Below are 23,380 nucleotides of genomic sequence, written 5' to 3'. Positions count from 1 at the left end.
ACTTTGCTCAGATACAGTGACCCCGAGCCAAGCTCAGCGTGTTTATTATATACTTTTGAAGGTCGAGGAGGGAGTGGGAGTCTTCTTCTCAGGACTTGAAACTTGCTGGCAGCAATAATTTCCCAAGGCCTGTCTGTACCCAGTTATCTATGCTAAACTACAAGCAACTGTTTGTTAACTGTTTCGCTTCTCTGTCCTTGGCAGATTGCTACACAGCCAAGCATGGCTTTGCCAATTCTTCTATCAGGTTTGGCTCAGATCTGACTCTCTACGAAGTATATCAAGGAAAAATGTAAGATCCTGTATTTAACTATTTAAAGTTGAATATGCAAAGAAGAGTTTATGTGAATCAAATACATGCTCTTAAAGGGACAAAAGGCCATGTGAGCCTATAGTGCACAGCAACTAATATAGTATTTTGCAACATTAAGAGAACTATGATATACTCTCATTTGGAATGTAGTGCTCAGTTCTGAAAATTAACTTTCAAGAGGGTCATCAATTGAAAAAAAATATTGAGAATGTGGGCTGAAGCTCCAGGAAGGTAGATTTTAGCTCAGAATGGAAAATAATTTTCTAATGGTTAGATTTTACAATGGATTGTGTAAAATTTCTTAATTCATTCTCTTTTACTAAAATTGTTTATGCCGATATTGAAGGACAGTGTGTTAGAACCCACAGAAACAATTCTTGCTTTGAGTAGGATTTTTTTTCCAGCTTTATTGAGACATATTTGACATATAACATTGTGTAAGTTTTAAGATGCACAACCTGATGATTTTGATACACGTATATATAGCAAAATGATTACCACAATAAAGTAATCTATCATCTCTCGTAATTACCATTTGTGTGTGTGTGAGAACATTTAATATCTGCTCTCTTATCAACTTTCAATTATACAATATAGTCTCATTAACTATAGTTACCATGCTGTACATTAGATCCCCAGAACTCATTCACCTTACAACTGGAAACTTCTACCCTTTGACCACCATCTCTCCATTTTCTCTAGCCTCAGCTCCTAAAAACCACCATTCTACTCTCTGTTTCTATGTTTGGCTTTTTTAGATTCCACATATAAGTGAGATGATATGTATTTGTCTTTCTCTGACTTATTTCACTTAACTGCAATAAGTTTCTATAAGTTCAGCTTCTCTAGATTCCACATATAAGTGAGATGATACCATATTTGTCTTTCTCTCTCTGACTTATTTCACTTAAGCATAATGCCCTCAAGGTCCATTCATGTTGTCACAAATGGCAGAATTTCCTTCCTTTTTGTAGCTTAACCTTCATGCAATTTCTTAATTTTCTTGTCTTGAATGTAATTTACTTAAGGATTGCACAGTGTGTTCTAAAAAGCAATGATTATTTATAGAAGATAGATGGATATAAGTAGTAGATCTCTACATAGTAGATATATATCAGTTCACAGTTTCTAGGGAGTTTAAACTCTATTGAAAGAGACAGGCAATTAAAGAAACAATCACAGTACAGTGTGATAAATAAGGGCTGTAACAGAGGAAACATTATGATAGAAGCACATGTCAAGGGCATCTAACTTAGCTTTGGCAGAATCAGAAAGGCTTCTTGGTGGGGAAGGACATCTAAACTGGGATGTCCAAAGGTAGGTGAGCTGAAGAAAATTGGTGGGACAGAGTAGTTGAAGAGATTTTCATCAAAAGAACAGCTGGTGGGAATATCTCCGGGGTGCGAAAGAATATGACAATTTTTTTCAGAAATTGAAAAAAAAACTTAAATATTTGGACCACAGAATGCCAAGGATAAGTTCAGGGGAAATTATAGACTTAAGAAGGAGCTGGATAATTTAGGGCTTTGTGACTACATTAAGAAGTTAAGACTTTATTCTAAAAGTGATGGGAAACCACAGATGAGCTTTAAACAGGAAGAGGCCTGATTTTTTTTTTTTTTTTGAGAAAGATTGTTCCGACAGTTGTGTGAAGAATGAATTGGAGGAGTCGTCTTGGATATAGCTAGTTCAGTTAGGAAGGTATTGCAATAATTCAGATGATGGAAATGATAATATGAACCAAGTTACAGAGATGTTTAACAGAAAGAATGGACAGGACTTGGAGACTGACTGGCTATCAGAGGGATATGACAAAGGAGAAGGGAGTCAAAGATAAGGTCTTTTTCCTTTTTTTTTATATGTGACTTTCTCTTTCACTTACCTGTCAGCATATACTGTACTTAACACAACATTTTACCTATGTTTAATTAGACTATGTAGTCATCTTCACTGAAAAGGAATTGCTGGACTAGAATAAAAAATTATACTTATATTTTTTCTACAAATTTGGTGAAATCTCAATGAAAAATAGGAATGAATATTTCTTGATCTTTGTTTAATTAAGTCCAAATATGTACTATTCCATGTGACAGATAAAATGCTAAATATAAATAGCTTAGTTTGGATTCTCTAGAATACAGATCTTGGAAAAGAATTTGAATGAAAAATAATTTAACTGAAATGTAACCCCAGAAAACAAGAATGAATGAGACAGAGGAAAAGGAAAAAGAAAAAGACTTATTAGCAAAGTTGTTGCCGTGGAATGGAGGCTCAATTGTGTCGGGATCTCTTGAGAAGCACATAGAGCAGGCCACTGAAGAACAAGAAACTGGAGCTTTTATCCACTGTCTTTAGTCCCCCACTGGTTGCGAATTGTCTCCCAGGGCCATTAACTCCACCAGCAGTTGTTGGTTCTGCTAAAGCCAGAGAATGTCCTAGGGAGAAAAGGGAAAGATGAATGTGGCATTCCTCTTTGAGATAAGATGCAGAGAACAAGAGCATTATAGTTCTTTACTACAAGGACAGAATTATAGCCATCACTAAGCCTTTGAATCGCGCCGAGGACCCAGCAGACTCCCGCGTGAGTCCCCTCGCTTCCCTGAGCTCAGTCGCCCGCCCGCCTTCTCCACCAGCCGCCTTCCGCAGGCAGGCCGTTTCCACCAAGGAAAAGGAATCGTATCAAAGGTCCGCCATCCAGAACTTTCACTCTTTCGACCCCTTTTCCGATGCAAATAAGAGTGATAATCTCCTTCCTGCTGGCACTGAGGATTATATCTCATAAGAATTCAACAGAGAAATGGCAGGAAGACCCCGCCCCTGTTCACTGAAGATTACGATAAAAAGAAACCAGTGAAGCCGTTTAAGAAGAAATTTGCTTGCAATGGTACTGTAATCGAGCATCCAGAATATGGAGAAGTAATTCAGCTACAGGGTGACCAGCGCAAGAATATATGCCAATTTCTTGTAGAGGTTGGAGTGGCTAAGGACGACCAGATGAAGGTTCATGAGTTTTAAGTGCTTTTTTTTTTTTTTGGCTTACAGAAGTTTAAGTGAGGATTGCCTTGCAATGAGTAGAATTTCCCTTCTGTCCCTTGTCACAGGTTTAAGAACGTCACAGCTTGTATAATGTAACTATTAGGGGTCTGCTTTTAACTTGGACTAGTGTAACTCCATGCAATACACTGAAAAGAGCCATAAAATAAAACAACCAACTAAAGAAAAACATCATTTTTTGATCTGGAATGTTGTGCTCAGTTCTGCCCACCGGCTTTTAAAAGGGGCCATCGCTTGGTGGAAACAAACAGGATGACATACGTAATGAAAACCAAGTCACATGGAAAAGCACTAAGGGAGCTAAAGGTATTAACTATAAGAGAAGATCGGAGAAAAAGATAGATTTAGTCAGCTAGAGATGAATCTGAGCCTCTCTGGAACTTTACTGTAGCCATGACTGAAACCAGGGATGGGCTGATGAAATGAGATGCAGTACGTCTGAAGCATCTGCTACCACAAGTAATCTTTAAGAAAACCTTAACAAGAACATTTATTTTAAAACTTTCTGTTTGACCTTTAAATTGTGTATGCAACTCCAAATAATGAGCCACTAGAGAAATCAAAGAAAAACTTGACTAGTAAAGGATGATGGTCAAGTATTAGAGGAGCAAAAGAACACACAAATCAGCATTTGTTCAATTCAGTATTCATAGTGTTATATTTAGATGAGGGCAAAATGCATTTGGTCAACCACTTCACATTCAAATTTATGTATGTGGAAATAAATTTGATCCATCTGTTCCTGAATGATTTTCTTAAACCACTAACATTTTATTTTACAAGAACTGATTTCCAAGGAGTCTTGTGATATCCCCAACCTCCTGCCAAACCTGCTCAAAAACTCTGAAATATAGTTATTATACTGAACCTTCTCAGATATACTGTTGTTTCAAAAATTAAAATAAGCAAGAAAACAAGCAAAAGAATATCTGATTTATCTGCTACAATGCCATCCATGTTGAAATTAAGCATAAAACATAAAAAAGGAGAAAAATCTACACAGTATCTATTTTTACTATGTATAAATGCCCAGATATGGTATAATACAAATAATCTAATTAGATAGCAAGCCATGCATAAGAAGTTTACACATGTGCCACTTGTTTAAATGTAGAGTAGATGACCGAGGACAAATTCATGTCCACTCTGAAGAATGACTTAAGTCATATAGATTACCAGTGAAGTTTCCCCTCCTACCTTTTGGCTCTTACAGACCTCTCTTTTTCAGCCTATTCCTTAACTATTGCTATTACTCAGGGTTGCCACCTAGGCCTGCTGCTTTTCTAGTTCACCTCTCTCTTCCTGGTGAAAATGAAATGAAATTCTCCTCATTTCCCACGGCATCACTCACCACCTGAATGTTGATGACTTCCAGACCTGTCACTTCGGCTCTGTTTTCACTTCTGAGAGTGACTATTTCTAAACTCTCTCCACTTGGATTGTCAATAAGTACCTCAAAATCAACAGTTTTATAAGTACTCATCTTATGAGTCAGAAATTGGATATAATCTTTTACTTCCTTTTCCTTTGTCACTCCCTTCCCTTAGCCCGTCAGTCTCCATGTCCCATCTACTTTTTCTCTTGAATATCTCTCTAACCTAGATCAAACCATCCTTTTCCATTACATGAATTACTGCAACACCTTTCTTACTGAACTAGCTGTATCCAGGATGGACTCTTCCATTCCATTATTCACACAACTGTCAGAACAATCTTTTACAAAAGAAATCTGACCTGTCTCTTTCTGCTTAAAACCTGTCGGTTTCCCATCGCTTGTAGAATAAAGTCCAAACTTCTTATAAGAGTCACAAAACCCTAAATTATTCAGCTTCTTCTTCTTAAATCTTTAACCTCTTTCCTCTGAACTCACCCTGGCATCCTATGGTCCAAATATTTGTTTTTTTGAATTTCTAAAAAATTGTCATGTTCTTTCACACCTCAGGGACATTCTTACTAGCTGTTTCTTCTGATGAAAATCTCTTCACTGCAGTCTGTCTCTTTCAGTAGAGTTCAAGCTCTCAAGGAGGTTTCAATCCAAGTGCCTAGCAGGATGCTCAACACATATTATACAATCAATAAATTATTATAATATTAGATGCATTTTAGATCCATGGTGACAGCCTTATGTACAAAACACGCACAATCATAGATACTTATAAACTGCATTCAAATATGTGTTTCTGTCATTTAATTTTTTCTTGTATCATCATTCACAAGAAAAAAATTAATTTTAAGGTTAATAGAAATGTAGAGCTTCCTGATGTACACAAATATATATATATTTTTCTATTTTCTATCTGAACTTGGTGCTACACATGTTGAACCAGTATGTTTTTACTGTACTTTGTCCTTTAATAATTCTTCCATGTATCTACTACAAATAACCATTGCTTTTAAGAATATATTGAGTAATCCTCAAGCAAATTACATTTGAGAGAAGGAAATTAAGAAATTGTGTGAAGATTTCCAGGCCAGATAAAATACCAAGCGATGGAAAGAGAACCTGATTACACAGATATTTAATCCTTCAATCTTGAAAACCGAATGAATAACGCATTATTATTTTCTTTGAAGAAATATTACTTAAAATGTGGAGTAAATGTTTATAGGTCTTTTAATGACAAAAGCTAACTTGCATATTTTTTAAGTCCACAAGAAGTTATGTAAAGTGGAGTAAGATTTTAAAGATATAGTTCCACTGAACTCTTTTTCCTTTACTAAGAAATATATTTAGCATTGATGATGGGATGCCTTCAGGCGATTAAGCCATTAAAATATTTCCATGTTGCTTATAGGTACCTATATACATTTAATGTGTAGAGTGACACCTTGTAACTTTTAGGCATATACCTTCCATCTATACCTAAAAGGGAAAGTTTGCCTTTTGTTATAGATTCTGTTTGAAAGGAGATTGTCGCTTTATTTTATGTCATTTTACAGTGGTTTACCCAGAATAGAGATACCCAAAATTATTCTGAAATTTGTGATGGTATATCTACACAGTCCAACATGCAAAAGGGTTTGGAAAAAAATTATTTTTCAATGAAGGATATCAGGTAATATGTTTAAGAAATAAAAGTATGATTTAAACAAGAAATTCGTTAGTCCGATTGATCAAGTTAGAGTAGCTCCAAAATTATCAAATGTCCATTTATGTCTTCATAAAAATACATTGAAACCTAATTTTATCTCTGCTTTCCAATTTTTTTGAAAACTGTAGTGCCTCCAAATTGACTAACAATTCACATTAGAAATACATTGATTGTAATTTCAAGTTGAAAAATTATTAGTAATTAAATCTATCATATGTAAAGAAACATTTTAGAAGTTTACCTTTATATTCCATTATCTTTTCTAGAATTGAAAACTATTACATTTTCTCTGACCAACTGATGCAAATTGCAAAGCAGTTTTAATAAGTCACTTTCAATTTTAGCAGCCAGTGTGAAAAAAGAGAAAGCATTCTATGGAGTGGAAAGAATACTGAATATTCCAGATATTTGTAAACAGCTAATTCTATTCTAATTCTATTCAGCCAATACCTCTCACATCCACCTCTAAAATAGGTGTTCTCAAAATTCCCTATCTTCACCATTCAAACGATTAACCTCTGTATAATTTTTTCATGCTTACCTCAACCATTTCCCTTACTCTGACTCATAAGGTACCTGATTATGGGACTGTATTTGGGTACTTAGCTGAGTATACCTTTATAATACCCCATCTAATAGAAAAATGATATTTGAGTGTTTTTAATTGATTAAAACCTAAAATTTTCAGGTCTTATTAAAGGAATTATGTTTATTAGGTCAAAATGACATAGAGCACAGTGCTGGAAAAATAATAAGTGCTCATTAAATTACTTGATTGGTTGTCCACATTGCCTGAAACATTTGATAATTCTTTTAAATAAATCTATAAAATTGATATAAAAAGCATTATTTATAATCTGTTCTCTAGATACTTCTATGAAAAGGAGGTGTAATTTTTAAAATTAGAATCACTGGAATAAGTGTGGCTGTTTAAACTGATGTCATCCTAAAAGAAAACCCATGCATTAAATAAATCACTTCATCATTTTGAAGGAAATGTGGGAAATCCAAACTTCATAAAGGCAGAAAAACTTTACCAGTGATTGAAAATCTCAACTAATAACATGATGCAACAGTTTTTTGGCCCTCATATAAACTGTTTATGTGGTTGAATAAAATACATTTTTTAAGAGAAACTAAGTTTATAAAAATTGAGAATACTAATGAAAAACAGACTTTTGAGGTTTTAAATGATCTGATTTTTCTGTTCTTTTACTGTTTGGAAGTAGTGGCAGAAATTATGAAATATAAACATATCAAGGCAGTTTGGAAGATATATAACCTCTATCATAAGACAATTATTGGTTGAGAGTTCTTTCTTACTAAACCAACATGATCCATATTGTGTATTCCTTGTCATCTCTTTCATTATGTCCATAGAATACTTTGTACCTGGTCCTTACTGACTGCCACTAAAATGAACCATCTATAGGGGACTCTGAGAGGTATGAATCTATTTGGTAATGGGGTTATGTCCTTACTTTCATCAATTAAAAGTGAAAAGCTGTAAATAATATAAGAAAAATACAGCTGTGTGAATCTTGGCACAACAGGGTGAAACTATTCCTACTGTTTGCTTCTGTTCCCCATGTTCCCTTTCCAGCACACATAAATTTGTTGCTCTGGTGGTTTCAATTTGGGCCCCAGTTTTGACTAAATCTAAGAGCTCAAAGAAAAACACAGCTGAAACTACTGCCTAGTGGCTTAACTCATAGCCCCAAATGATAGGCCTCTAACAAAGTCAAGCAGGCTTTTAGCAAAAAGGCTGATAACTAGAGATCATTTTGAAAAAGTAGAGAGTTTGATAATAAATCAGAAAGAGAAGTTTTATCATAGCATCTTGTGAGATTTTGCATAGCCCTACTGAAAAGAAACATTGAGTTATGAAATACAAACATATCAAGGTAGTTTGGAAGATATATAACCTAGTATATGTAAGTAAAACATGATAGATTTCTCTGGCACTTGAAACTGACTGATTCTGTACTAGCATGCTAAAACCACAAGGTAATGACAAATTTACATGCAAATGAAGAGCTGAGCTGTGCAGAGCAATTTCTTTCGTTTGTATTTGACTTATTCTTATCCAGTCCTGAAAGCTTGTGAGTCAGTAATAGTTTGTGAACTAGTAAGCCTGAAGTCCATAGTTGTGATCTAAGGGGCTCTGGCAGGAAAGATCTACTTTCAAACATGTTAGATACAAAAATAGAAACTCAGCTGAAATTAACTGCTGCTTTCAGAAGTCTGATGGTAAATTCCTTCTGAGACTGTCACGGATGGCACCAATGTTCTCACATTTAAATCTCTAGGGTAACTCAAAAAGAAGACTATAAATTGCTTCTCTCTGTTGCTCCCCCTCTACAGAACAGAATTAATTTTTTCTGCAAAGCAGTGATAGAAAAGATTTAAAAGAAAAATTGAGTGAAAATATACTAAGGACTTAAGAGAGTATCTCAGTTTTCTGACAAATTAGATAATCCCATTTATTAGACAGAGGAGTGGAACATCATAACCTAACGATATGTTGAACATTCTTAAAGGTGTTATGCAAATAAAGTTACAACAAGCTTTCCTTATCAGAAATATTTCAGGAACTATGTTGTCATAATCACATTCAAAGATAGAGTTATAGAGCGATTATTAAATGAACTATGGTCCAGACACCATGCAAATGTAGCTTCTATTTGCGCTTCTACTCTGATTCACTCCTTGGAGTAATAGACTTTTAGTTCTTGCCAGAGAACATAAGCATTTTCTGTCTAGTCACTGCAAGGAGCTTTACTACCCGTTCACCTCTCACAACCCAGGCTCTCAGCAGCACTAGAAAAATGTTGTGCTGTTCTTTCCGACACCATGGTTTCTGATGAAATATTGCTGCTTTGCAATTTGCTTTTTCCTGTTGGTAAGGTGTCATTTCTCTCATGCTGCCTCATTAGCACTAGTTGGTTATGAACATGCCACATTCCCACTTGTTTTCCTTGAACCGGAAGAAGAGTGGTAAATATCTAGAAGTTTTCTGTCTTTTAGAAAATAGGTGCCCCTTTCCTGGTCCTCTGGTTAGAAAAAGTAGGCTTTCTTGGAAACTTCTGTTTTTGCTGGTTGCTATTTGCATTTCTGGATTGCCAGCTTTTCTGCATTCAATCTAGAATGAGTCAAAGAAAGCCTAGAACTCACTGCTGTACTGTTCCTCAGGTCCCCAGATCCCGAGCTGATCCTCTTTCTTCTCTCTGCCTTTCATGTATATTTAATTTTTCTTTCTTTCTTTCTTTTTTTTCTTTTTCTCTTTCTTTCCTTTCCTTTCTTCTTTTTTCTTTATGCTTACAGCACCTGGTCTTCCTAGATGGACTCCCATCCAAGTACTAACCAGGCCCGACTCTGCTTAGCTTCTGAGATCAGACATCGGGCTTGTTCAGGGTGGCATGGCTGTAGACCATGGACCGTGGCTCCACTGGGGCACAAACCCAGGATCTACTGCATGTAAAGCAGACGTGCTTATTGCTGCACTATGGAACCACGTCTTCATGTATATTTTATATATATGATTATATATAATGCCTAAGGTTTTTAAGCCATATTTAGCCCAGTCTAGAGATTTTCATTTTAATCGAGTTTTTTATTTCCGTGATTAAAATTTGTATTTCTAATTGTTTCTTTTTATATTCATCTGTTCTTGTTTCAGTTTAGCCTAATTTTCTTATAGCATTTCATGATTTTTTAAAAAATGGATATACTTTATCATTGTGGATCTCAAATATACTCATTTTAAAGACATTTTTAAATTGCTCTGAAGTTTTCATTTAGTCTGGAGGAAATTCAACTCCCTATTGCTTTTCTGGCAGTCATTCTTAAATGTTCCTTTTCTTTTTGCATTTTGAAATTTTAATTTTCAACTCATCGTGGGTGAGAATCCCAGCCCCACTCCACAACACCTGTACTCACCTTTCCTTGTTACTGTTCTTGAGTGTTTCACCCTTCAGTGCCACAGAATTTTAATCTTAATTTGGACCTCAGACTACCGTTCCATGATTATACTAGAAATACAGCAGATTTAGTCACTGAGCCCATAGCGGCTTGTTCCAAGTTGTCTGCTTTCTCCTGTCTCCCTGGATACACAAATCAGTGCCTTTTCTCAGCATAGGTGAGAGAGCCCTGCTTCTGGTTCCAGTCAGTGAGCCTGGCTTCTTTCCCTTCCTTCACATGAAGTAAATCCTTTTACTCAGGATTAGAACTCCGAGCTATCTCTACCTGCTTCTAGAGCTAAAGTATTGTCTGCTTATTGCATTTTGCTTTTCTTATGTTTATGTTCCATAGAGATGTTCGAGTAATTTTTAACTTTGGTTGTATCATTTTAGTCCTCTCTTTTTATATTTAATCTGCCATTGCCATTGCTTTTGAGTGGAAGAATCTTCAAAGCATGAACTTACAACACACTCTTTTTATTGGAAGTACTCCAATTTCTTCTAAACTGACATTTCCCCTCACATTTCTAAAATAACTGCCTAAAATAAAGTTTCAAATGGCTTTCTGTTATCTAAATTCATCAAAAGATTTTATCTTTTGGTTTTATTCTAGTAAATTAGATCTCTCCCCATGAAAGCATTCTATATATGGGTCAGTGCTCTTCTGCAGCCAGTATCCTGAATAAATCATGTGTTTCTATGGTTTTACTTATTATTTGAGCTGATATTTATAAAATAGCATATTAAACTTAATTAACTTTATCTATCATTTATTTTCAATTCCTCTTATGATATATATTGTCCTTGACCCAGATATCTTCCCAATCTCTAGAAACCAACAAAGCAAAGTCATATATACTTGTTTTTCCTCCAAGATTATCCTTTGAATGACTTGGGTAATATTTATAAGAATTAGAGTGCCTGTATCATTGCCCTGGACCTGGTCAAGTGATTTAAAGAAATAGAAGTTATGGCCTCTGTTCAACAAGTTTGCAAATCAAATACTTATTTGTTAAAACTATTTATTTAGCACCTAGTATAAGTAATTGCACTACTATTATATTTTGTAATGTAGAGAAGCAGCAAACAGAGGGTCTTGTTTTATGTATAGGCTTTAAGATTTGACAATCTGTTACAATGTACCACTATGCTACTGTGCTACGAACTTTGGAAAAACCAAGCATGAAAGCTAATCCTCATTTCTTTACAGTTTATTTGAGGAGATAAAACATTTGTAGTCATAGTACAGGGTATATGATGATGAATACTATGAGACAGACATAAAAGAAGTGCTGTGGATACTGATGGAGGAAGACGACTTCTAATTGGGAATAAAGAAGACATGAATTGGAAAAGATTTCTCGGAGGAGATGCCATTTGAGCAGAACTTGAAGGGATGGTACTATGTGATATGAGGGGAAGAGCATTCTGGGTATGAAGAACAAACACACAGAAACAGCAGGCTGGGAGATATGTATAACCAAATAGGTAGTACTAGTATTTTCTTTAAACTTTGTTCTTTCTCTCTCTACATTTAATCAATAAATAAATCAAAGTAAAGATCTCTCGTTATCACTGGACCTGTTTGGAAATCATTTCACTTCTCATTTTTCCACTAACATATCCTTTCTTAAATCACTTTGCAACACCTTTAATTGAACATTAAAATTTTCTTTTTATAATCTTAATCCTACCTTTTCCCCTCTATTTGATTGGCTCTGTACAACAATTTTTTAAATTATATATTTTTTATGAACTGCTTTCAGTTACATTACCTACTTTTAAATGACTACCTGTTGTTATTCAAATCGCATACAAAATCCTGATGGTAAAAATGAAATATATTCACAGGGTAATTTCTATTTGTGTTTTGAGATTTTATTTATTTATTTATTTTTTGCTTAAGGTTTTATCGATAGACTATTTTTTTAAAGAAGAATTTTAGATTTATAGAAAAATTCAACACAGGACACATTGAGTTCCCATTATCCCCCTCTTCACACATAGTTTTCACTATTATTAATATTTTACATGAAAATGTTACATTGTTACAATTAATGATCCAATATTGATATTTTATTAGTTACTAAAATCCATAGTTTATCAAATTGTCTTAGTTTTCATCCAATATCTTTTTTCTGTTCCAGAATCTCATCCAGGATGCCCCATTACATTTAGCTGTCATGTTTCCTTAGGCTCTTTTTGGCTATGATAATGTCTCAGACTTTTCTTGTTTTGACAATTACATTAGTTAGGGTTCTCCAGAGAAACAGAACCAGTAGGATATATAGAGATATATAGAGATTTATTATGTGGGACTGGCTCACATGTTATAGAGGCTGAGAAGACAATCTGTCATCTGTAAGCTAGAGGCCCAGAAGAGCCAACTGTATAACTCCAGTCCGAATCTGAAGGCCTGAGAACTAGAGGAGCTGATGGTGTAAATCCTGGTCCAAGACTGAAGGCCCAACGGACTTGGATCAGGACTTTTAACAACAGCCCTCTGGTTTTCAGGCCTTCATATTTGTATTTAGTTTGTTCTTTTTTTTTTTACTTCCTAAAGTTGTAAAGTTAGTTTGCTCATTTTAAATCTTTCTTATTTTTAATGTGAGACTATAGCCATAAAAATTCCTTCTAACACTGCTTTCACTGTATTCTTTAAGTTTTGTTACACTGTGTTTATGATTTCTTCTTTGATCCATTGGTTAAGAGTATTTTGTTTAATTTCCACAAATTTCTGAATTTTCCCATTTTACCGATGTTATTGATTTTTAACTTCATCTTATTGTGTTGGAGATGATATTTTTATGATATTTATGTGATATTTATATGATATTTAAAATCCTTGAGATTAATTTGTGGCTTAACACATGGTCTGTCTTGCAAAGTATTCCATGTGCACTTGAGAAGAATATGTATGCTATTGTTATTGAGTAGAATTTTCTGCATATGTCTATTAGATCTATTTTTTTTATTATGTTGTTTAAATCTTCTGTTTCCTTAGTTATCTCCTTTCTGGTTGTTCTATCCATTGTTAGGTAGAGTATTAAAATTTCTAACTATTATTGTAGAACTATTTCTCCTTTTAATTCTGTCAGTTTTTGCTTCATATATTTTAATGGTCTATTATGAGGTATGTAATTGTTCGTTAAGTTTATATCTTTTTTCTATATTGACACTTTAAAAAATATATGTAATGCCCTTCTTTGTCTACCTTTTTGTGATTCAAAGTCAATTTCGTCTGATATTAGTATAACCACCTCGTCTCTTTTGGTTTCTATTTGCATGGAATGTCTTTTTCCATCCTTTCACTTTCATCCTATCGTATATTTGAACCTAAAGTCTCTCATAGACAGCACATAGTTGGATCATGTGTTTTTATCCATTCTGCTAATCTTTCCTTTTAGAGATTTTAATATATTCACATTCAAAGTAATTATTGATAAAGAAAGACTTCTATATGTCATTTTGCTATTTGTTTTCTATACGCCCTACAGCTTTTTCATCCCTCATTTCTTGCATTACTGTGTTCTTTTGTGGTTAGCTGATATTTTCTGTAGTTAATTGTTTAAATTCTTTTCTCGTTTTCTTTTCTGTATATTCAATAGCTATTTTCTTTGTAATTATATGGGCATTACATTTAACACTCTAAAGTTATAACACTCTAATTTGAATTCATACCAATTTAACTTCGGTAACATAGAAACATTCTGCTCCTTTATAGCTCTGTCTCCACACCTTTCAGTTATTAATATCACAAAATCACATCCTTATACATTGTGTGCCTCAAAACATAAACTAATAATTTTTAAATTTATTAGTCTCTTAAATTATGCAAAAAACAAAATGTGGAGTTACAAACCAAAGTTACAATACTAGCTTTTAGGTTATTTTTAAATGTATTTTTCTCTTAGATCATGTAGAAATCATAAAGTTGAGTTACAAACTGTTGTTACAATAATACCAGCTTTTATAACTGCCTAGGTATTTATCTTTGTTGAGATTTTTGTTTCTTCATACAGCTTCCTATTGCTGTCTGTTCCTATTCCTTTTACTCAACCTGGACTGCCTTGAGCATTTTTTGTAGGGAAGGTCTACTTGTAACAAACTCCCTCAGGTTTGGTTATCTGGTAATGTCAATTTCTTCCTCATTTTTGAAGAACAATTTTGTCAAACAGAAGATTCTTGGCCAACAATTTTTCTTTCAGAACTTTAAATGTATTGTCCCATTACCTTCCCATCTGCAAAGCTTCTGGTGAGAAATCAGCTGATAATTATGTTGAGGATACCTTGCATGTGATGAGTTACCTCTTGCTACTTTCAAGTTCTCTTTTTGCTTTTAGCTTTAGAAAGTCTGATTATAATGTGTCTCAATGTGAGACTCTTTTTGAGTTCATCTTACATGGAGTCGAGTTTCTTGAAGTTTGTATTCATGGTTTTCATCAAATTTGGGGAATTTTCAGCCATTATTTCTTCAAATATTCTCTCTGTTCCTTTTTCTCTTTCCTTCTGGGACTCCCATAATTTGTGTTTTGGTCCATTCAATGGTCTTTCACAAGTCCCTTAGGCTATGTCCACTTTCCTTCAATCTTCTTACTTTTCATTCCTCATATTCAATAATTTTTTATTTTTCTGTCTTAAAGTTTGATGTTTTTTTATTCTGCCTGTTAAAATCTGCCTTTGAATCCATCTTGTGAAGTTTTCATTTCAGTTATTTCAATTCAGAATTTCTTTTTAGCCTCTTTTTAGGTTTTCTGTCTCTTTATTTTTGTTCACATATTATTTTCTTGACTCTCTCCACATTTTCCTTTAGTTCTTCAAGCATCTTTATGACAGTTGTTTTAAAGTCTTTGCTATCAGTTTTTTCAGGACAATTTCTGTTTATTTTTTTTTTTTTCTCCTTTCATGGGCTATACTTTTCTGTTTCTTTGTATGTATGCCTTGTGATTTTTTATTGAGAACTGGACATTTGGATCTAATAATTTGGTGACTCTGGAAGTCAGATTCTCCTACTTCTCCAGAGTTTTCTGGGATTTTTGTTTTTGTTTATTGTCTCAGGCTGTCTATGTGTGAAGGATTCACCCGAGGTATAAACTTAAGGTTTTCTTGGGTCTTTTATGAGCTTGCATCTTTCCCTGGGTATGCACAGTCACTTTCTAATTTCTTTTGATATGCAGTTGCTTTTGAATTTCATAGACTTTAATGTCTGGCTCACAGTAATGGAAAAAGAGAAAAATAAAGAGCAGGAAAAGGCCATTAACCCTTTAAAAATCACCCAGAAGTCTTTTCAGACTGAGGAGGAGAGACTTGTAACAATGGGGATAGGTGCAACAATAATTGCTACTTATCTTTTTGTCTGTGCCTCTGAGATCAGAAGCGGCACAGATCTTTGATATTTGGAAAACAGGATACTTTTTACCCACTCTGGCTCCCACAAATTGTGTGTAAGTGGCTCCTGAAATATGTATATGGCAGCCTGCCGTCGGATTGGGGAGTAGGGCATGGGTAGCGGCTACTGTACTCAGAGCTGAAATTGACTAAAATTAAGCAAAATTTACCATTCAAGTCTTCCCCTGGAAGTTGCAATTCTTTAATAATCTCCGAAGTTCCAAAATAGTTGCATCAGATAGATTCCTTCAATATAATTGTTGTCTAGATGCATAGATTCCAGGTGCTTCCTACTTTGCTATATTCTTTTTATTGGAATTTGTCTGGTGTTTTTCTTATGACTAGACTGGGGTTATGGGGTTTTGGGTTTATGGAAATTGCTAAAGTAAAGTACCTTCTTCATCACATCACATCAAGAGTTCATACTATCAACATAGTTTATGACTGTTGGTGTTTACCTTAATTACCTGGCTGAATTAATACTTGTCAAGTTTCTCCACTGTAAAGGTGGAGAAACCTTCTCCCTTTCCATACTTTACTATTTAAAAGGAATTCACTATATGTAGCTCATATTTAGGAGGAGTTATACTCTCATTTAAAAATATTTTTTATTCTTAAAAATATTTTTTATTCTCAATCCCATTTCACAAGTGGGAAAAACCCTGAAGTTCATGAAGATTAAGTGACTTGCTTCTGGTCATGTCAGATAAATAGAAGAACCATATTAGAAGTCGTATATCCTCTCCAGTGCTTTTTTTTTTAAGAATGAAATTTCTTGTCAGCCACAATCAAGATGCTCTAGGCTTTCCTAAGTTTTCTATCTCTTTATATTTTGTTCTTTTCTTAGTTTTTGTAGTTCTATAACTCTATTATAGTTCATAAAATTTTCCTTATTCTTTGATTATGGTCTTCTTTATTTTCCTCTCTTTTAGACTTCATTTTTATATGCAATTTTTTATTACTAGTTTTCCTCCAAAACTGAGGAGATCTCAGTAATATTTCTAAGGCAATTAGACAATTGTGTTTGCAGTTTATGTGCATATCCACATGGATCTTGAGTTTGTCCTATTCCTTTAATAAATTTAAATATCTCAAGAACAATCTAACTAATCGATACTTAAACCTTTCTAGACTATTTCTAACTCTAACTCCATTTTCAATGATGATAATATTCCTTAAAATGTTATGCTCAGATGACTTTTATATTTTTCTCTCAAAGTAAAAAATTAATTCCTTTAGAACAAATGGCCCTTGAGAGAGAAAAAAAAATAGATAAGATAAAGCTAAAATAAGTACAAAAACCTATTTCAAAGATGTGTAGTTTTAGATTATCAATAATCATTTAACAAACCTCTCATGTATTCACTGATTGTGTTCTACCTTACTGAATATAGTATTTTTTCCAGGTTTAACGAGAAAGCTAAACAATATTTAAAGAAATATATCCTTATATTTCATTTGGCTTTCCTAAACACTTCTGGGATTGGCCAGGGTGTAACAAAGGTCACTCCAATAAATTTAATAAAATTTTAAAAAGCCATGATCGATTTTGGCTTGCCATGTACTTTTGTCTGAGTTGCTTTGACTTGAAATTCATATAATTTTCACTTTTTAGTTTGAAGAACACAGTACTGAATTTTCTCAATCCTTGTCTTTATGACAAAAATAGTTGACTATGTCAACAAAATTCAACAAGAATAAAAACCTTTTCATTGAATTATGCAATGAGTAAAGTCTAAATATTTGCCTTAGAAAGGCATTGTTTTAATGTGTGTTATAGTCAGACAATAGGAAAAGCGCAAAGCTGAATGATTGGACCCCATTTTGTTGCTAAAACAATAGGTTATGATTCCTGGGTTAAATTTTGAAAACTACTAAGGCATAAACAAAATATTAAAAAACCCATTAGCATTTAACAACTCAATGGATCACAATACATGTATTTTTAGGGTGGATCACATTTGATATTTACTTAAAAGGTAATAGAAAAAGATTTCAGATAGAACTTTCAATTCAGTATATTCACAGATGCCTGAGAATGAGCCAGATACTTCTAGTGATTGCATCAGACAATTGCGATTGCTGTCCTCAACTAATAGTTTCCTGTTGTCTGCCTTCTCCTATTCAATGGAGGTAAAATTCATCAGAAGGTTCCATAACTTTTAAAAACTGAGTAACCAAGATATAATATTAGAATAAATAATACTTCCATATACTATTCATTCTAGTTGCTTGGCTACTTTGGTCTCAGTATATGAAATTTCAACTTTATGCATCATGGAGTTACATAAAAATTTTACTATGTATATATGTGTATTTTTATATATATCCATATACATACATATACAAAGATTTGTGATACAAGTAAGACATTTTTTATTATAAAAAGAAAAGTAAACACTACAGGTAGGGATAAGTTAGAATGTGTTATCCAATTATCCAGAGATAACTACGTTTAACATATTGGTATACATTCTTCTTTGCATATATATGCACTTCTCATTCATCTCTGTATCTATATTTTACCTATTCTGTATAAAATAAAAATACCATAACATAGTTTTCAACTCCTTTTCATTTACATAGCACATCTTTTCATGTCAATAAATACAGATCTATATTTTTAAGGAGATACTCTTTGATGAACTTCTCACTCAGTTGTTGGATCACAGGATCAGTCTCTCAGCTTTGGGACTAATCTAAGAGTCAGAAAAGGGTAATTGGGTCAAGAAGCCTAGAGGCAGAATCCTTGCAAAGTAGGTGAGGAGTAAGAAGGAAGCCTAGCCTGGAACCTCCTCCCTTTGTGGATGGGGAGTATGTGAAAAAGTCTGTCTTCTCTCTTCCCTTCCTCACAACTATTTTTACACAGACGATGTAGAAGTTGCCCTAGCACACTGTCATAAGAAATATTTCTGACAATATAACTAATTTTTACAGTGGAATATGGAAAAGAGAGTGCTGCCTCAGAGTAAGAGTGATAGGGCTGAGTGGAAAAGGAAGTTTATTCTGCTTAATGGCAAAGTTGAGGAAATTTGACAGAGGCTAGAGTCAGTAAGCAGTGGCAATAAAGTCCATGAGAAGAGAAATGGTTTATGCCTTAGCACTGTGAGGTTGATGACACCAGGAGTTGTTCTAAGAGCCATTTCCTTGGCCTTCTTTCTAGACTGCTGGAAGATGGGCAATTTGGGATTTCAGAAGGGATTTTTTTATTGCCTTTTTAAAAACCTTTGGGAGAAGGCTATCTCAGAAGGAAAGCACACCATTCTGCTATCCTTTCATTATCAGCCATTAGACTGAGCCATGGACGTTATAAAAGAACAGGTAGTTATTAAATATCTTGATCTACATTATTGAAAATGTTAATATGCATTTATAAAAAAGAATATCACCTAATAAATTACGCCTACTTCTCTTGCAGAAATAGATGACAAGAGGGTGACCAACACACAAGCAGAAGTAAGTTTTTTTTATATTTTGTATAAGTAGGTATTCAGAGCAATTAAAACTACAATCAGTTTGATATGATGTGATGTAAAATATATTGGTATAACTATGATATAAAAATTAGTTTGCTTTTTCTGACTGAACAAACAGTAAAAAGTGCCATTAAATCTCTTTTTTAAGTTTCCTTGATTTTCTACCCCTGAAAATGATAAAATGATAACCCCTGAAAAAAGTTCTAAAATAAATCATTGCTTTTAGTGGCAAGATGTGGTATTGATAATTTCAATTTAGCGACTGCTTATATATGACCACCACAGTCTTGGGACAGGCAGTGTTGGAATTCTGGAGCAACAGATGGGGGATAGACACCTCTCAAAGGATCTTCTGGTGTATGGAGCCGAGAGCAGATTGAGAGGCCAGAGTCTCAACATACACATGTAGGAGTTCAGATAGAACATAGAAACCAGGAGTGATTAGGGGAGCTGATAATATAGAACACAAGGAAGTGAGTAAACTTGCACCCAGAAATGGAACAAATATTGAATAAGATGCATACAAACTTACTTGTCAATTCCCATGGCTGCATGAGTACGCATATAGCAACACTCAGGAAAATTTAGAAAGAACAAATACCAAAATACTCAAAATTTAAAGAGAATATTTGAAAATGTATTGGAAACTAAACTTGTAAATAAATATAAAGTAGTTTTTATTAACTTTAGTTTCACTACTATGTTATTAAAAAGACTTTTCTGTAGAATTAATTTTTCTACTTGACTTTTGAATATGAGTATGAAAATAAATATATAAGAAATCTGGGAAGTGATTTTTTTCTCAAAATCGACCAGAAGTGACCGAATACAATAGAGGTAAATCAGAAATGTGAATCATCTACACGTTTACATTAATGTAGAGTCACCCTGTCTGCACTTGTGCATAATGGACTGGTACCAAAATGTTTTGTTCTAAATAAATTTTCTTGTATTATATGTTTGGTTGATATGAATTTGGCAACTATTCAGTTGAATTTTTTGCTTTTTAATAGATTGTTTTTGCATCAGGTAAGCGCCAACATCTTGATTGTACCTTTGAGAACAATTAAGCTTTAGTATGTAGAGGAAAGGTGCCTCAAATTCTATTTACGATTTTGTGAAACAGTTTCTAATTTCTTTTAAACTGTGTACATAATGTTCTTCCTAATATGCATAGCAAGTCTAAATTAATCTCCCCGAAGTAACTATTCATACTTGAGCTTTTCTAAGAAAAAATAATTGCTGCAGACACTAAAACGCCTACCTTTGACACATTGAAATATAAATTGACACACTATTAAAAAAGAGTCTTTATGTTATTATAATAAATAATATTATATATATACATATATATATACAACATGAGTATGAATTTGCAAGTCCACTGACACGTGGATTTTTTCAATAAATGCAGTTACCTCTTGAATCTGTGGGTTTTGTGTATGCAGATTCAATCAACTGCAGATTGAATACTGTATTTTCTCATTCCCACTTGCAGTTTCCCAGCCCCGAATTCCGAGCTGTAGATGGAAATTACTTTTTTCCTGAATGTGGTTGGTTGACTCTGCTGATGTGAAGGACCAACTATAGTTAAGTTTTGAGAGAGTCAAAAGTTATATTCAGATTTTTGGTTGGGTAGGGCGTGGACGCCCATAACCCTTGTATTGTTTAAGGGTCATCTGTAGAGAGAAAGACATCCTGAACCAGGTCGCTTAGTTAGGTTAGGGTGTTAAATAGCATTTTTGTTAGGAAAAGACTTACCTTTTGTACATAGAAAAGAATATTATCCTAACATTGTAATTCCAAGTAAGTGGAGATATTAAATTGAACTTATTAATTCCAGAGGGTTATAGATTGATATTACTGACCAAGGACACTAATCATTCCTCTAGAACCACTCAGCAATACTGTGAACAGGATAATTACTCCATAGGTTTTGAGTATATTTCGTCTTGGCACTTATGCTTTTCTTTCAAATGGAAAAGATTAATGACCCTTTTTCTCTTTCTTTAAAAATATAAAATGAAGTTACTAGGTTAGAAAATAAAAAGTAATTTCAAGACTGCAATAGATAAAGAGTTTTGTGATTAAATATATCCTGTAGCTTCATGTATCTCTTAATACTGTACTATTAGTGAACATGTATATAATTTCTCTTAATACTGTACTATTAGTGAACATGTATATAATTTCTCATATAATTTCTCAGTTCTATCTCATGTTGGAGGAAATCAGAAAACTCTTTGAAATATGGCCCAGTGTTTATTTCCCTCACAGAGCTGATGACATTGTCCTTTTATCAATATATAAATCTTTACTTTTTTCCTTTTTGTCCAGTCACAGAATGCATCCCCTAAGCAAAGGAAGCAGAGCGTGTACACACCACCTGCGATGAAAGGTACTGTTCAGGTACTGTTTCGGGTTGTTTTGGGTTGAGTTCATGGCTGGCAAGCTGTCTGTTCTCCGGGACAATGTGTTTGATAATAAGCTGGCACTGTCTCAACTCTAAAACTTAGTAATGTGACTTTTAGTAAGATACTTTATCTATTTAAAAGTCAGTTTTATCAAGAATTAATATTGGTGATCGAAGAAGGAATAATTAGAGATGTCTCAGAATCTGTCTGGAAATTCAGATTTTCCAAAATAATGACAAAGGTTTTTCTTTTACTCTTCCTCACACATTTTCCTTAAAAAGATTTTTCCAGAATCCCTTATTACTCTTGACAGTACTGGCAGATGATTGCCATTTTTTATTTTTGGCTTAAACAAGTAGAATTTGGAGTAGATTTAATGTAAAGTGTCGCCTCATTGCCTTGTATCAGGAGCAGCTCTAAGAAACCAAATCGAACAGCTATTAGCTGTATATGTAACAGCTGTTGAAATAACAACTAAGAAAGTTAGTTGAGATTCTGGCATTTTCCCAGCATTTCCACCCAAAATTAGAACTGCTAAAAGAACATCTAAGTGTGTCAGAATTTTGACCAACATAAATTCCAGGAAAGGCTTCTTTTATTTCTCACACCAAAATGTTCCTGACATAAGGCAGAGTGTGTTCAATCCAGTAGCTCATGTTCCAGTCTGGCACTTGGGCCTTTGGCCCAATGGATTATCATGTAGTCGTCCAGCTTGGTTTCAACTACAGGAGAGGCCAGCTGAACAGCTTCCTCTGGAGTCTGGAGAGATGTCTAAATTGAGAGTGAAATTTTCCACTCTCTATTCTCTCTAGATTTGAGGCCTTTTCAGGGAGGTGGGATATAAGTGGACACATTAATAGCTACTTTCAGTAAACTTCCTTTCTGTGAAGCCATAAAACACCAAGTTTGCTTGTTTGTAAGACTGCAGTAAATAATGCAATCGTTAGCACTGTAGTTTATTTCAGGGTAATTATTGAGAGTATCAGGCATTGCTCTCTGAAGATAAATGTAATCATTTTGAAGATATTTTCCCTATCGTAAATTATCTTGTACTTTCAAGACATATCAATTTGGGCATAAATGGGCAACAATGGAAGATATATGTTTACTCAATGATTTCTTCTGTTCTATTTTGGGTTAGCTTAACTAAAGTAATACTGTTCTCATGTCCTCAGAAAAAATAGTATCATTTTTAAAGTGAAATCTTAAAATCAAGGCCCCAAGGGCTCATGGTTTTCATTATATTTAGTTCTCAAATATCATAAGAATGCGAGATCTAACATTTAGGGAAGTTAGTCATATTGCACATTTTTACATATAACCTTACTACCATTAAGGCCTCAAAGATGGTCATTCAATGATAATCATTTTGGGTCATGAGTTAAAAGCTTGAGAAAGCACAATAATTCTTTCAAGAGGCTATCAGAGTATTATTACAAGCCACTTAGGTCCTCATTTATAACCAGTTAGTACCTAGGTAAGTCTCCTGTTTCTGATAAAAGAAAAGAGAAAGGAAAATCACATGTTTTGTTCACTCTACTTGTCCCTAAGAACTAGAAATAAATATTTCAAGACAAAATTAAGCTATGGTAATAACATATGGTGCATTATGAGCATATTAAGGAGCTTTCATGATAAGAAAGATGAATTAGCAAAGGAAATGTTACCAAGATACTAAATACAC

At 33.9% G+C, this 23,380-nt stretch overlaps 2 protein-coding genes and 1 pseudogene across 3 annotated transcripts in view; 2 read left to right on the top strand and 1 right to left on the bottom strand.

Moving 5' to 3' along the window:
- PPP1R1C (protein phosphatase 1 regulatory inhibitor subunit 1C) overlaps nucleotides 1–23,380 on the top strand; it is a 114,715-nt gene that overhangs the window by 39,637 nt on the left and 51,698 nt on the right. For both annotated transcript variants that reach the window (XM_011356563.1, XM_011356553.1), the window contains exons 3-4: nucleotides 19,225–19,262; nucleotides 21,620–21,680. In XM_011356563.1, the coding sequence (XP_011354865.1) occupies nucleotides 19,225–19,262; nucleotides 21,620–21,680 (99 nt within the window). The remainder of the gene's footprint in view (nucleotides 1–19,224; nucleotides 19,263–21,619; nucleotides 21,681–23,380) is intronic.
- On the top strand, nucleotides 2,516–3,328 carry LOC105291736. The gene is given in 3 exon segments (XM_011359678.1): nucleotides 2,516–2,660; nucleotides 2,797–3,087; nucleotides 3,090–3,328. Coding segments are annotated over 3 exon segments (675 nt in total).
- Nucleotides 9,775–9,890, bottom strand: LOC111739700 (annotated as a pseudogene).

Source organism: Pteropus vampyrus, unplaced genomic scaffold (genome assembly GCF_000151845.1).
Source record: "Pteropus vampyrus isolate Shadow unplaced genomic scaffold, Pvam_2.0 Scaffold2, whole genome shotgun sequence".
NCBI classification, from domain to species: domain Eukaryota; kingdom Metazoa; phylum Chordata; class Mammalia; order Chiroptera; family Pteropodidae; genus Pteropus; species Pteropus vampyrus.
The sequence above is the reverse complement of the archived record's forward strand: the minus strand, read 5'-3'. Positions and strand labels throughout refer to the sequence as shown.